We start from the raw sequence: 12,824 nt of genomic DNA on the forward strand, positions 1-12,824 counted from the left end.
CCCAGGCCTGCAGTGGTTATGCTTCCAAAACAGAACACTTCCCATTTTGCGAGTGAGAAACAGGCCTGGGGTCACAAGCTAGGACTGAAACTGAGACCTGATCCCCAAGCCCGTCACCTGGTGCCTGCAGCCTCTTGAACATGAACTGTCTGTTGCTCATGTTTCCTCTTCCCTTCCTGGGATGTGGTTGGACACGCAGGGGCCAGTCAGAACCTTGGTCAGCAGGTCCTCTGCCCAGGAGCGTGCGGCCATAGGGGTGACCACCTTCACAGGTGTCAGGCTCCATGTCAGACCCCAGAAATGTGCCAGCGGACGTGGAGGGGGTTTTCTCACAGGGTTTATGACTTGCTCTTTGCTCTTCGGGCACTCGTGCCCCACTACCAGGCCTGAGATCCTGAAGCACGAGATGAAGGTGTTCTTTGTGAAGTATAACGACCCCATCTACGTGAAGCTGGAGAAGCTGGACATCATGATCCGCCTAGCCTCCCAGGCCAACATCGCCCAGGTCGGCAGGGGGTGGCGGCCAGGGGCCCAGCACTCAGCAAACAGTAACTGATGTTTCTGTGATTAAGGAGTTTGTTCTCTGTTGTTACTGTCATCCACCCATTGGAAAGTGGTGGTGAGGTGGATGTGTTAGCTAGATCAGCTGGAACAAGGGCTGTCTAGCCTGGCCAACTAGTCCTTCCTGCTTTCTTCTGGGAGCACCTGTCAGCTGTCTCCCTCCCTTGGGACGTCCACCTCGAACAAGAGGCAAAACCCCATCCTTCTAGGAGTCTGTGCATACCCACAGCCCAGGGGTGTTCAGGAGGTTGCCCAGCGAGATCCTCCTAGCTCCATCTTCTTTGTTTGGGCTACAGGTGCTGGCGGAGCTGAAAGAGTATGCAACAGAGGTGGATGTGGACTTTGTACGGAAAGCTGTGCGAGCCATTGGCCGTTGCGCCATCAAGGTGGAGGTGAGGCTCTGTTCTTGGCCTGGGGGAAGAAAGAAGGGAAAGGAAGCTGAAACTCGGAAACCAGTCTGATTCAAGCAGACTCTGCCAGCTGCTTGTGGTCCAGGAAGACCTGAGGGTCACCACTGGAGCCCCTAAGACACCCATGGTGCAGATTTGGTTGGGCGCCTTCTCATCTGTAATCTCCCTTAGGCCTTTGAGTTGCTGCAGATGATAGGTTCTCCTGCAGCATTAGCTACAGCAGTGGGGCAGCTTCAAGCTGGCTGTGGCCCTGGTAGACTTAGCTTTCATTTCTTGGAGCTTTGGGGCAGGGGCTTTGCATTTTGGCAAATATGATTCAGCTGTCCAGATGCCCTTGTCTCCAAATTTCTGGGGGTCATTCAGATCCCTGTGTCCTGACATTTCAGCCCTCCCATCCTCTGACTGTGGAGATGTTCCTTGACCACTGATCTGACATTCCTTAAATGGGTCCACTGCAGGGTAGGGGATCTGGGACAGCTGGTCACTTCAGCCCAGCCCCTGAGATGTCTTCCTGTGATGGCAGTCTGAGAAATCTCTGCCACAGAGCATTAGTGCAGCATGTTGGAGTGACGGGGTATGGAGAGGGCTAGTCAAGCAGAGACTTCCTAAGTGTTTTTGTCACAGGAGCCCATTTTGTGGAGCAAGTAGCTGTGAGGTGGGGCAGGCTGGAGCGTTGTCCCACTGCCCTCAGGTCTTGGCCTGAAAGAGCTCCAAAGATGCTCCTGCTCTCAGAAGCTCTGCTGGCCTTCTGCTCAGTCTAATTCTATCTCCATATGTTCCTGCCATCCCAAGACCATCATTTTATACTCATTCTCCCACCTGTTACCTGCAGGGTGTTCCCCTATTTTCCTGCTGTTGAAAAGGCAGGTGGACAAGGTGTGACTGAGCCCATGTTGGGCATAGATTCTGTTAGAAATGGGTGCAAGGCCCTGCCCACCCGCTCCTCTTCCCACACAGCAATCTGCCGAGCGCTGCGTGAGCACACTGCTCGATCTCATCCAGACCAAGGTCAACTATGTGGTCCAGGAAGCCATCGTGGTCATCAAGGACATCTTCCGCAAGTACCCCAACAAGTACGTGGCCGCCCTGCCTGTCAGGGTGATGTGGCTACTGGGGATGGGGATGGCAGACGGGAAAGCAAGGAGCCTCTCCCCTCTTTCTTACTGCTCCGCCCCAAATAGTATTCTCAATGGAAACCCTTTGGTTTTTCTTACTTCTCCTGAGTTGCCACTGCTCTGCTCCCAGAGCCAAATAAGTACTAAAATGTAACAGGTAGAACTCAGATCCTCTCGAGGTCTTGTGGGGCAGCGGCCTGTCTGTCCCAGCCCCTCCTGGACCTCCCCGGTTGCCTAGGCTCCCTCAGTGCTCACACGCCGGCTGTGCCCGGTCTCCAGGTACGAGAGCGTGATCGCCACACTGTGTGAGAACTTGGACTCCCTGGATGAGCCTGAGGCCCGGGCTGCCATGATCTGGATTGTGGGCGAGTATGCCGAGAGGATAGATAATGCGGACGAGCTGCTGGAGAGCTTCCTTGAGGGCTTCCATGACGAGAGCACGCAGGTGAGCTGTCGAGCGGGCCGGCTCGGGGTCGTGACCAGCAGCTCGGGCTTGCTGCAGTCCATCCTGCCCTGAAACCCTCCCCTCAGCCAGCCGACCTTAGGGCCCTGCCCTCCTGAGACTGCACTGACAGTGTGGACAGACAGGTAAGTGACGTACAGGTGACAGGTGTAGCCCCCTTTCCTCCCACGCTACAGGACCTAAGGGAACACGTGAGGACAGTCTGTGATGGTGTACATTGAAGGCAGGCAAGTTTTTGGTTCGTTTTAATTTTGTGTTTACCTTTGGATAGGTAATACATTGAATTGGCTCAAAATTGAAAAGATACAAAAGGACATGTCATGAAAATTCTGTTTCCTACCACTTTCCTGGTTATGAGTTCTCCCACCAGAGAACACCAGTGTTATTTACTGGTTTCTAGGGGATACCTGCAGAGATAGTTTAGGAACGCACCAGCCCGGTCCTCCACATAGACATAAATGGTCAGTTTTCATCATTTGTGGTACTTACTTCTATGAAGTCACCACAAATGCTGACTTGGTAAGTACTAAACCAGCGCTCTCAGCAGAAATAGAGAGTTGTGTTCCTACAAGCCCCTGGTCACAGCATTTTTGTTAGCTGGTCAATATATAACCTTGTTTTGTGTGTGTCTCTGTTCAGGGACATTGTGTTCAATATATACCATTGAGTCACTAGCATTGAACTCACGGCCACAGCACTGTAACTCACGCCCAAACAAAACTTATCTAATGTGTGTTTTCTCCAAAAGGCACATCACAGTCTTCTCACGCTTAGGAACACTAGCCAGCTCTTCGACACTACCCTCCCAGTGGGTAGTTAGGCGCCCAGCCCTCCTGTGCTTTTAAGCGGCACTACTGTGAATAATGTGCATGAAGCACACCCGCAGGTTCAGCTGGAGGGCAGTCTTAGGAGCAGGAGCAGCAGGAGACGGCCTGGCCTGCGCGCTGGAGGTTGGGTGGCTGCAAGCAGATTTCAGGGATTACTCTGTTTACACCCCTTTCTCAGAGGTGGCATAGCGCTCTCCTCACCTCCTTCCAAGCCAAGTGCATCCTCAAACTTTATTTTTGCCAATCAGATCAATAGCAGGCGGGACCTCAGGATAGTTTTGTTTACATTTTTGTTTCAAGTGGGGTTGAGCATCTTTTCATTTGCATCCCTCTTCCCGTGAACTGTCTGCTCGTGCATGGGGGCCTTTAAAATGTCTGTGAGCACAGACTTCTTAGCTGCCCAACTGGAGCAGTGGAACCCAGGGGATCAGAGCCTGGACTCTGAATCAGGGACCTTAGAGTCCAGACCCCACGTCTGCCCCTTGGCTCGGTGACCCTATGCTAACCCTTTGCCTCTCTGAGCCTCGGATTCCTCATTTACCAAATGAGAGTCATAAGACTTTCCCTCATCCTGTGCTCTGAAAGTTAAGTGGGATGCTTTGTGTAATGTCCCCAACACATGCACAGCCCATAATAAGCACTCATTAATGGTGGTGTTGGTCAGAATTGGTTTAAAAGCATACTTGCCCAGGCAGAAAAGGGGACTGACACGTTCCTGTAGCTAAGTCCAAGAAGTGCGCTCTCTCCTGCACCCCTGGGTGAAAGGTGCTTGGATGGTGGCAGCCTCCCTTGGGTGGCATCTCCCTTGGTCAGGCTCCAACCAGTGGGGCCTATGAAGGGTCATTGGTTGCAGGCTGTGTTCTTACCGCTTAGTGGGCCCTGTAACTGCTTTCGCCTCCGAAGTTCCAGCAGCAGTCCAGGCCTGTTCGCATTACCCTGAGCCAGTCACTGTGTCTTTGGGATGGCCAAGTCTGTCAGATGCATATCCAGTCTCCGTGGATTGAGGGGCACAGAGAGGGATGAAGGAAAGCCAGCATTTTTGTTACCAGAAGATTCACTGGATGCTGGGTGGGCAAAAACAACAGGTGTCCATCACAAAATAGGAGTAGTAATTCCCACCGATTCCCACTGCCACCTGCCAAGTCCAGCTGCCAGGCTGCCCCAGGGCCGCCTCCACTTCCACCCACCAGCCTCCCTCCCTTGTCTCTGAGAAGCAAAGCCCCACCTGGGCTGGTTTTGCTCCTGCAATCAAGTCCTGTCGGGTTGGCTGCAGAGGATGCCCTCTGGGGGCATTTCTAGCCGTGGCTCCTCCCCTGCTCTGGGTCCTGGAGCGTTAAACCCACTAGGCCCATTTCCTTGTTTCTCATACAGGGTTCTAGCAAAGCTTATTGGATGGTGTATGTAAACTGTCTGCTCCAGTGCTCAGCAGACAGGAGTTGGGTGGTGATGTTTTAATTAGGTGGCCTGCTTCCTTTGCCTCCTGGGTTCACAGCAGAAGTTCAGAGCTTTTGTAAGATAATAAATTGGAGAACTCATTTTAGATTGTCTCTTTGAGCCCGGTAGTCCTCTCCAGCCATGGGGCAGGGAGCGCTGTCTGGCCTGTCTGGAGGGCAGGGGCGGTGGCATCTTTGCAGGGGGGCTGCCCTGAACTGGCTCTGGGGTGAGAGAGCCGGGGAGGGAGCTGAGCGCGGCCTGTTCCCAGGCAGCACAGTGGCTGCCTGGGGTTGGGGAAAACCTGGTAGAGAGTCCCCGAGTGGTGGTTGTGGTGACATTGATGATGACAGCTGCTGTGCCCTGGGCAGGGGACACGATAGGTTCTTCACTGACTTCTCCCGTCAACCTGTGAGGTACTACACCCATTTTATAGATGAGGAAACAGACTCAGAAGTTATATAACATGTCCGGAGTCACTAGCAGGGAAGCGGTAGATCAGAGTTCAGATGCGGCGTGAGGTAACTCTGGCTCCAAGTAAGGTGCCATGAGTTGCCATCTTCACAGCTAACAAGAACCCCCCAAGGTAGGCCCTGCAGCTCCCTCACTGACTGTGGGTAAATGGCTTTTCCTCGGCCACCCTGTCAGGTCTGGAAGCCAGTCCCTGAGCCGCCTCCTGCCTCGGAAGCGGCCAGCCTGCTCCTCTGCCACTGGCCCGGGTGTCACCAATCGCAGGGACTGTGGATGCTCAGTCCCCTCAGTCCTGCCTCCCTCTGTCGGCCGCCCCATGTTATCAGGGCAGTTAAGCCATTTGTTTTGTAAGTGCCCTCCTGCTGGACAGGCCCAGGAGGTGCCATCAGCCCCATTTCCACCCTGCCCAGGCCTGTCCCTGGCACAGTCCAGGCTCAGGAGCCTCAGGCTGTCCTCCTGTCCCAGGGCTGACAAAAATGAGACGAGGCTAAGGAAGGGCTATGTACAGAGAATTGTTCTTTCAGAGGAATTTTCCCAGTCAGCAAGTTTTTCTCAAGTGCCTGTTCAGCACAAGGCACTGGAATGAACAGTAACCAGGGATGCAGCAGTGACAGGCACAGTCCCTGTCTCTCCATGGGACAGTCCGGTGGCTGGAAAGCATTTCCAGTACCGTGGGGTAGCGCCAATAAGGGGGTGCAGCAGGCTGCAGAAGCGGGGCGGGGGCAACAGGAAGGACATGCAGGTGACAGCACAGTTCCTCAGCCACCAGCTGGTGGGCGGGCCCTGCTGACCCGTCCGCTGGGCTCCCTGGCACTCTCTCCACTTGCTGACCAAGGGTCTTTTATAAGTGTATCAGGCACACCACACTTGTTGCCTTTGTAAGCTGTGAGCTCCTGAAGGCACTATGGGTCCCAGAGCCCTGGCAGATTCTTGGGACCCTGGGGCTGGGCAGCAGCCCCCAGCCTGCCTGGGGTTGCCAGATAGTACCATGGCCAGCTTCCTGAGTGGTGATGCCAAGGTCCAGGCTACTCAACACTACCAACACCCCTGCTGGCCTTGGCCTGTTTGCCTGGCCAACCCCAAGCCCAGAAAAGTCATTTTCTGCCCTTGAACACCCTTTTTCCTTTTTGAGGTCCTCATTTGGTTTCCTACTGACCCCACGGGAAACTCACACTCCTTCCCCATCTCCTCTCTGTCTTCCCGCAGGTCCAGCTGCAGCTGCTAACAGCCATTGTGAAACTATTTCTGAAGAAACCAACAGAGACCCAGGAGCTGGTGCAGCAGGTCCTCAGCTTGGCCACTCAGGTGGGTACACAGCCTCCCCCCTGTGCCCAGCGCAGCCCCTGCTCCACGGAGGCAGCTTCGGTCCAAGAAGCCAGACCTGGCTGATCCTGTCCCTAAAACTGGCACCACTGGGGTTTGTCCCCAGAGCAACCCCAGATCCCTTCTCAGGAAGCTCAGTCACAAACAAATCAAGGTGGAGCAGGGGCAGGTGGTGACACTGAGCCAGACCATAAACGAGGGAGGAGAGAGAAGTGGGTGAGAAGCAGGGAAGGCAGACAGTGGAGAGGGTAGGACATGGAGACAGGTGGGCTGGCCTGCTCGCAGCCGGGCTGGAGTGGAAACTGGATGGGCTGTGTCTGTTCAAGCAGCTTAGGGACAGGCTCCCAGGAGTGCTCAGGTTGCTGTCATCAGAGGCCCTGTGATCCTGCCAGTGTCTGGGGACTGCAGGAAGGGCGCTCCCCTTCCTTTCACCTGCTTGTCCTGAGTTTCATGGTCTTCTCGTCACCTCCCAGGACTCAGATAACCCGGACCTGCGGGACCGCGGCTACATCTACTGGCGCCTGCTCTCCACGGACCCTGTGGCTGCCAAGGAGGTGGTGCTGGCTGAGAAGCCACTCATCTCTGAGGAGACGGACCTCATCGAGCCCACACTGCTGGACGAGCTCATCTGCTACATTGGCACGCTGGCCTCTGTCTACCACAAGCCGCCCAGCGCCTTCGTGGAGGGAGGCCGGGGCGTTGTGCACAAGAGCCTGCCGCCCCGCACCGCCTCGTGAGTGCAGCGGGCTGGGTGCTGGACAGAGCCTCCCCCGTCCCTCCGTTCAGGAGCATGGGCACTCAGGCCTCACGTGATGTCCCCGTGAGGCCCAACTCTGAGGAACGTTACAATTCTAGCGACCTTTCAGTGACTGCTTACTACACACCAGGTGTTGACTAGGGGACAGCAGCTCTGAGAGATGTCCCCACTTAACAGACGGGGACAACAGGCATGGAGAGCATCGGTGTCCGGTGCAGCAGAGCTGGGCTCAGGCCCCATTCTGTCTGATTCTAGAGCCCTGTTCTTCACGTCTTCCTCCTGCCACTCTCGGGGTCATTGGCCTGGTTGTCCAGGCCTCCAGGGACCAGCATCCAGCCTTCTCTTTAGCGTGGGCTGAGTGCTGGGAATACAGACGGCTCTCCCTTCACTCAGCCCTTGAAGCTGGCTCTTGGAGAGCCGAAAAGATGAATCAGGCGGGGAAGTAGGGAGGAAGGGGGACATAGACTTCTGGGACAGTGAGGAGACCAGGTGCCTGTCCTGGGGGTGGATCCTGGAGACTGGGAACTCTGGCCTCCCTGAGACAGCATGACCCCCTACCCTGCTGAACCTCTCCCCCGTGTCCTGGCAGGAGTGAGAGCACAGAGAGCCCTGAGACAGCCCCTGCTGGAGCGCCCCCTGGTGAGCAGCTGGATGTCATCCCCACCCAGGGTGACCTGCTGGGCGACCTCCTCAACCTGGACCTCGGCCCGCCAGTGAGTGGCCCACCCCTGGCCACCTCCTCGGTCCAGATGGGAGCTGTGGACCTTCTTGGCGGTGGCCTAGATAGCCTGGTACGTCCCGGGGCCCCCTCTGGGTGAGGTTGATAATAGTCTTCAGAGGAGCGAGCGATCATTGAACACCCTCTCTGCCAGACGTCAACCATGGGTTTCAGGTACATTTGCCTTCGATGTGGTCATGTAGCTCTCTACATGTAGGTGAGACGCTGCAGCTTATAGGGGTCATGTCCTTCCCTTTAAGAGCACACAGCTGCTAAGTGGCAGACACAGGATTTAGCCCCTTGCCTGGCTGCTGAAGCACAAGAGACCTGGGACAGGGTAGGGCCTGTCCTACCCTCTTCCCCCAAGTCCAGCCCCACAGGCACCTTGGCCCTGTAAGGCTGGAAGAGCCGTACCTGTGTCCACTCGCCCCGCACCCTGCAGCGGTGGGAGGCTGCAGCCCAGCAGGTCTGAGGGGCTCATGAGAGATCAGAGCCAGTCTCTCCTCCCCTGTGAAGGGGGTGGTAAGACTAGCCTGGGTGTTGCCCTGGGACTTCTTCGGGCAGCCAGTAGAGCCAGGTGGAGGAGGCAGCAGGTCCCTTGTCACTTGGCCATGCCTGGCTCAGGTCTCCAAGGCTGCAGCACAGAAAAGGGTAGGAAGGGCTTTGACACAGGACAGAGATGGTTGAGTGAGGCCCGGGGGTAGAGTCCTACACAGAGACAGACGGTCTGGGCCCCTCTGGCCCCACACAGCCTTGCTCCAGGCCCCTTTTGGGTGGAGCAGCAGTGACTAATCTTTTCCCTCTTTCCCTCTCTTATCTCTCTGTGTCTTCTTTCTTGACTTTTCTCTCTGCATGTGGCTGCCTGTTCTCTTCACCCTGCCTGCTTCTGCTTGGAGATGGGGGATGAGCCTGAAGGGGTACGGTTCAACCCTTGTGTCACCAAGCCTTCGGCCCTGCTCCTAATCCCCCACCCAATATCCCAAGGGTCGGGTTATGTCAACGCAGTCCCTCCCTGCTAGCCCTGGCCTCTGTCCAGTGTCCTGGAAGCCTCTGCTTTGACTGCCTGGCGTCCAGCTGCCACCGGGCCCCCATATCCATTAATTCCTCACCCTGTCCTCACTACCCTATGACAAAGTTGCCTTGTCATCCTGAGGCTTGCCGGCCCTCTCAGTCCCCACGCCCATCTCTGACATCCTGGAGGGCATGCTCCAGTCTGCTGAGCATAACCCTTCCAAGCAGTGTCTCAGGTACCCCTTTTATCTGTGGGCTGAATGTTAGTTTGTGGGTGTCACCAGCCCTTTCCCAGAGGTCACCCCAAAGGCTCGAGGCCTGCAGGGTACAGGAGGGCTCAGTCTCTCCTCTCCACCCACCCCACTCTGTCTTGTTTCTGCGACTTAAAGTTAATATGAATGCAGCCCTGTGGTACCCCCTTCTGCCCTACCCATTTTCTAGAGGGCCAGGTGGCCATACTCATCCCAGGCCCCTAATGTCCCTGCCTTTGCTATCTGCCTCTGATGCTTTCCCCTTCCTTTCCAGATCGGGGCCCCCAACTTCGTGGCACCCCCAGCAGCAACAGTACCAGCCAACTTAGGAGCACCCATGGGCAGTGGCCTGAGTGACCTCTTTGACTTGACCAGTGGCGTGGGCACCTTGTCAGGATCATATGTGGCTCCCAAAGCAGTAAGTACTATGGCTCCTCTCGTGGCAGGAGCAGAGAGAAGTTAGAGGCTGACATGTGGGCTCCTTAAGTGGCCCACCCTGGGGAGTCGGCTCAGGCCGGCGGGGACGGGCTCCTGGAGCAGCTGTTGGCCAGTGCGATGCCGAGGGCGGCACAGGCTGTGGGAGCCCAGGGAAGGAGTGCTGAGTCAGGAGTGGGGGCCTGAGGAAGGCTTCCCAGAGGGGCTGTCACTGAAGCTCAGGCCTGCTGAAGTCAAAATTAGTGAGGCAGAAATGGGGAGAGGGCTCCAGGCCTGGGTTGAGAGAGAGCCTGCACCTTCCAGAAAACTGGTGGAAGTCTCAGCTAGTTGGGTCAGTGGTTCTCGGTGCTGTCTGACCCAATGCCCCTTATTGGTAATAAGCATTTTATAACACCCTCTCCTTTCCTATTAAATAAGATGTGTGGACTATGTATCCTACCTACACATATAATTTCAAAAATGATAAGATGCTGTCACTGCGTAAAGGAGACATAAAAGAAAGAGACTAGAATTATGTATTTCAGTGCTGTGAAGGCTTGGGCCCGCCCACCCCAGAAGACCTGATGACGTTGTCGGGTGTGGGCAGAAGTGCAGAGTCACTTTGATGCCACAGCTACAGGGAGCGTTTGTGGCTCGGGTGTCAGGAGTGGTGTGGCCAGAGGTGCCATTAGTTTCTGAAATGGTGACTGACTCCCAGTAACGTTCCAAACAAAACAAAGAATAGGCTTTGCTTGATTTTCACTATCTTTAGTTTCCTGGAAATTTCAGGGCATGTTGAAACTATGCAGAAGATACTCAAGGGCTACAGGACAGTGGCTCATTGTGAAGACTGTTGTCCCCAAGACAGCATGTCCAGCATCCCTGACCCTGGCTGGCTAAATGCAGTGCCTTCCCCACACTGGGCTGCGTGAAGATGCCCCTCATTGCCCATTGGGCCACCCAGGGCAGCACCCCTTCTCCCCTAACGAGGGCTGATGGCAGCCCTGAGAAGGAAAGAAGGAAGGGATTTTAAGGGATGGAGATAAGAGGCTGGACTGGAGGTAGGAAGGGCAGGATGTAGGGCTGGTGGGGAGGGGCTTCTGGTTTGAGCAGTGGGCAAGAGGAGTGCTGTTTGCTGGGTGGGGCGGGGCAAAGGAAGGGAGGCTGAGTCCAGGGTGTGAGAGCACGCAGGCCTGGCACAAAAGATAGCACAGCGTAGGCTGTGTCCTCAGCATTGAGCAAGCTGCCTGATCCCCTCGCAAACCCTCGGGTCAGACCCCACATCTGCCTCTTCATTCCCAACCAGAGTGAGCCTCCCTCTCTTCTGCGGTCCCCTCCCCAGAGCAGGACACAGCGGGGCTTCAGGAGCACAGTGACATCTCCCTCATGACTGGGGAGCTGTGAGCCAGCACCTGCCCTGGCCTAGCCTCCCCGGGTGTGCCTGCTACCCCTGCAGTGGTAGTAGCCCAAGCCCCCGGGCAGGCCTCCTGGCAGGATCTGGGCCTGAGGGGCACCCAGCAGATGGCGAGTCTAGTGCTTGCAGCCACAACTTCTGTGCCAGCGACTGCAAGGGCCAGGCACAGCCACCTTCCCACCAAGTTCTCCCAGCAGCTTATGGTGCTGTTGCAGTTAAGAAAACTGAGTGCTTTTGCCTAAGGTCACGTGGCTGGTAAGTGACAGAGTCTGGAACTGAATGTAGGACTGTGGCACCAATGCCTCTGCCCCTGACCCTTACGTGATCACCTCTCAAAGTGTTTGAGAACCTCCATGAGCCTGCCTTAATGTCGTGGGTTGTCAGAATCAGCTGGCCTTCTGCTTGTGTGTATTTTAACAGGTATATCCCTGCTTTGTCTTAGTGGAGGGCCAGATGAGTGTACTGACTGGAAGCGGTGAGGGGATCGCCAGGTTAGGAGTAATCAGGGCATGCTGCCTGGAGGAGGAGTCCTTGCAACATGGACAGGACTGTCTCCCGCTACTGTAGTTACAGGAGAGTTCTGGGATGTGGGTGTCTCCAGAAGCAGTAGTTGTGTGGGCCACATTTTCCTCATGGTGCAGTGACTACCTCTGATCATTTGTTGCAAGAGTATTCCCCACCCACCTGTCATTCTCCATCCCCCTGGTGGAGGTTGGATGAGGCTCTCTGTATAAGAACTTGGAGTTCCTCAAGCATCTGGGCCAGCAGGTGCTGACAGTTCTAGACTCTATAAACCTTCAGTGACTGAGAGAGTCAAGGTCCCCATCTTCAGCAGTCATGATGGTCACAGTGCCAGAAAGAGCCAGTTCTGCAAGAACCTGGGAAAGGAAGCCTGGTGGAGGGGCGGGGAGCAGGGACGTCACCGTGGGAGCCTGAGTGCTGTCTGTGTGCCAAGTCACGGCTCAGAACTAAGGCCATGAGATTCTGCCCTCATAGATTTGTCTGGGGGAAGCCAAGGATGATCAGGGTTACCAAGTGTGACGGGGTGAGGGTGGGGAAGTCCTTTCCCAGCAGAGGGAACAGTGTATGAGAGGGGGCCAGAGGAGCTGGTTCACACTGAGCCTGGGGAGGGCAGGGCACCAGGCCAGGAGGCCATGGGCAGTGGAAGCTTTGCAGGATTGGGGGTGGGCGAGTTAAAGGCACCATGATCAGATTTGCGTTTTAAAAGATGGCTTTCGCTACTGTGGAAATTTGGGGCAGAAGAATTGGGCAGCTGCATGGGTAGCTGCCTTCTCACCTGGGAAGCTCTGATGGTGGCGCCTGTGGAGAGGGGAGAGCGGCGGATTTGGTGGCAGGTGGGAGGAGGTGGCGTTGACAGGACCAGGGCTATGTGATTGTGGTGTGGGGGTCCAGGTGGGCTGAAGACTGGTGCCCAGATGCTCTGGTTCCTGACATGGGCAACTTGAGAGACAGTGGCATGTTCACTGACAGGGGGCACCCTGGTGAAGCCGTTGGGGGCCTGAGAATTTTGACCAGAGAGGGCCTGCAAACCGTCCAGGTGAGAATGACAGCCTGAGAGGCATTTCGCATCCGCAGGATGATGCCCCGTGGGTGTCTCTTGTGGGCAGGGCTCTAACTCATGCTGTTCGCTCAGCAAA

The 12,824-nt window shown here is 55.8% G+C and overlaps 1 protein-coding gene across 3 annotated transcripts in view; it reads left to right on the forward strand.

Moving 5' to 3' along the window:
- AP1B1 (adaptor related protein complex 1 subunit beta 1) overlaps positions 1-12,824 on the forward strand; it is a 43,973-nt gene that overhangs the window by 24,519 nt on the left and 6,630 nt on the right. For 2 of the 3 annotated variants that reach the window (XM_006213534.4, XM_072952800.1), the window contains exons 8-16: positions 385-505; positions 858-953; positions 1,929-2,044; positions 2,366-2,531; positions 6,485-6,583; positions 7,075-7,334; positions 7,948-8,149; positions 8,973-8,993; positions 9,613-9,756. In XM_006213534.4, coding sequence (XP_006213596.1) covers positions 385-505; positions 858-953; positions 1,929-2,044; positions 2,366-2,531; positions 6,485-6,583; positions 7,075-7,334; positions 7,948-8,149; positions 8,973-8,993; positions 9,613-9,756 — 1,225 coding nt within the window. The remainder of the gene's footprint in view (positions 1-384; positions 506-857; positions 954-1,928; positions 2,045-2,365; positions 2,532-6,484; positions 6,584-7,074; positions 7,335-7,947; positions 8,150-8,972; positions 8,994-9,612; positions 9,757-12,824) is intronic. The other variant, XM_015247333.3, reaches the window with a different exon arrangement.

Source organism: Vicugna pacos, chromosome 32, assembly GCF_048564905.1.
Source record: "Vicugna pacos chromosome 32, VicPac4, whole genome shotgun sequence".
In the NCBI taxonomy this organism is placed as follows: Eukaryota; Metazoa; Chordata; class Mammalia; order Artiodactyla; family Camelidae; genus Vicugna; species Vicugna pacos.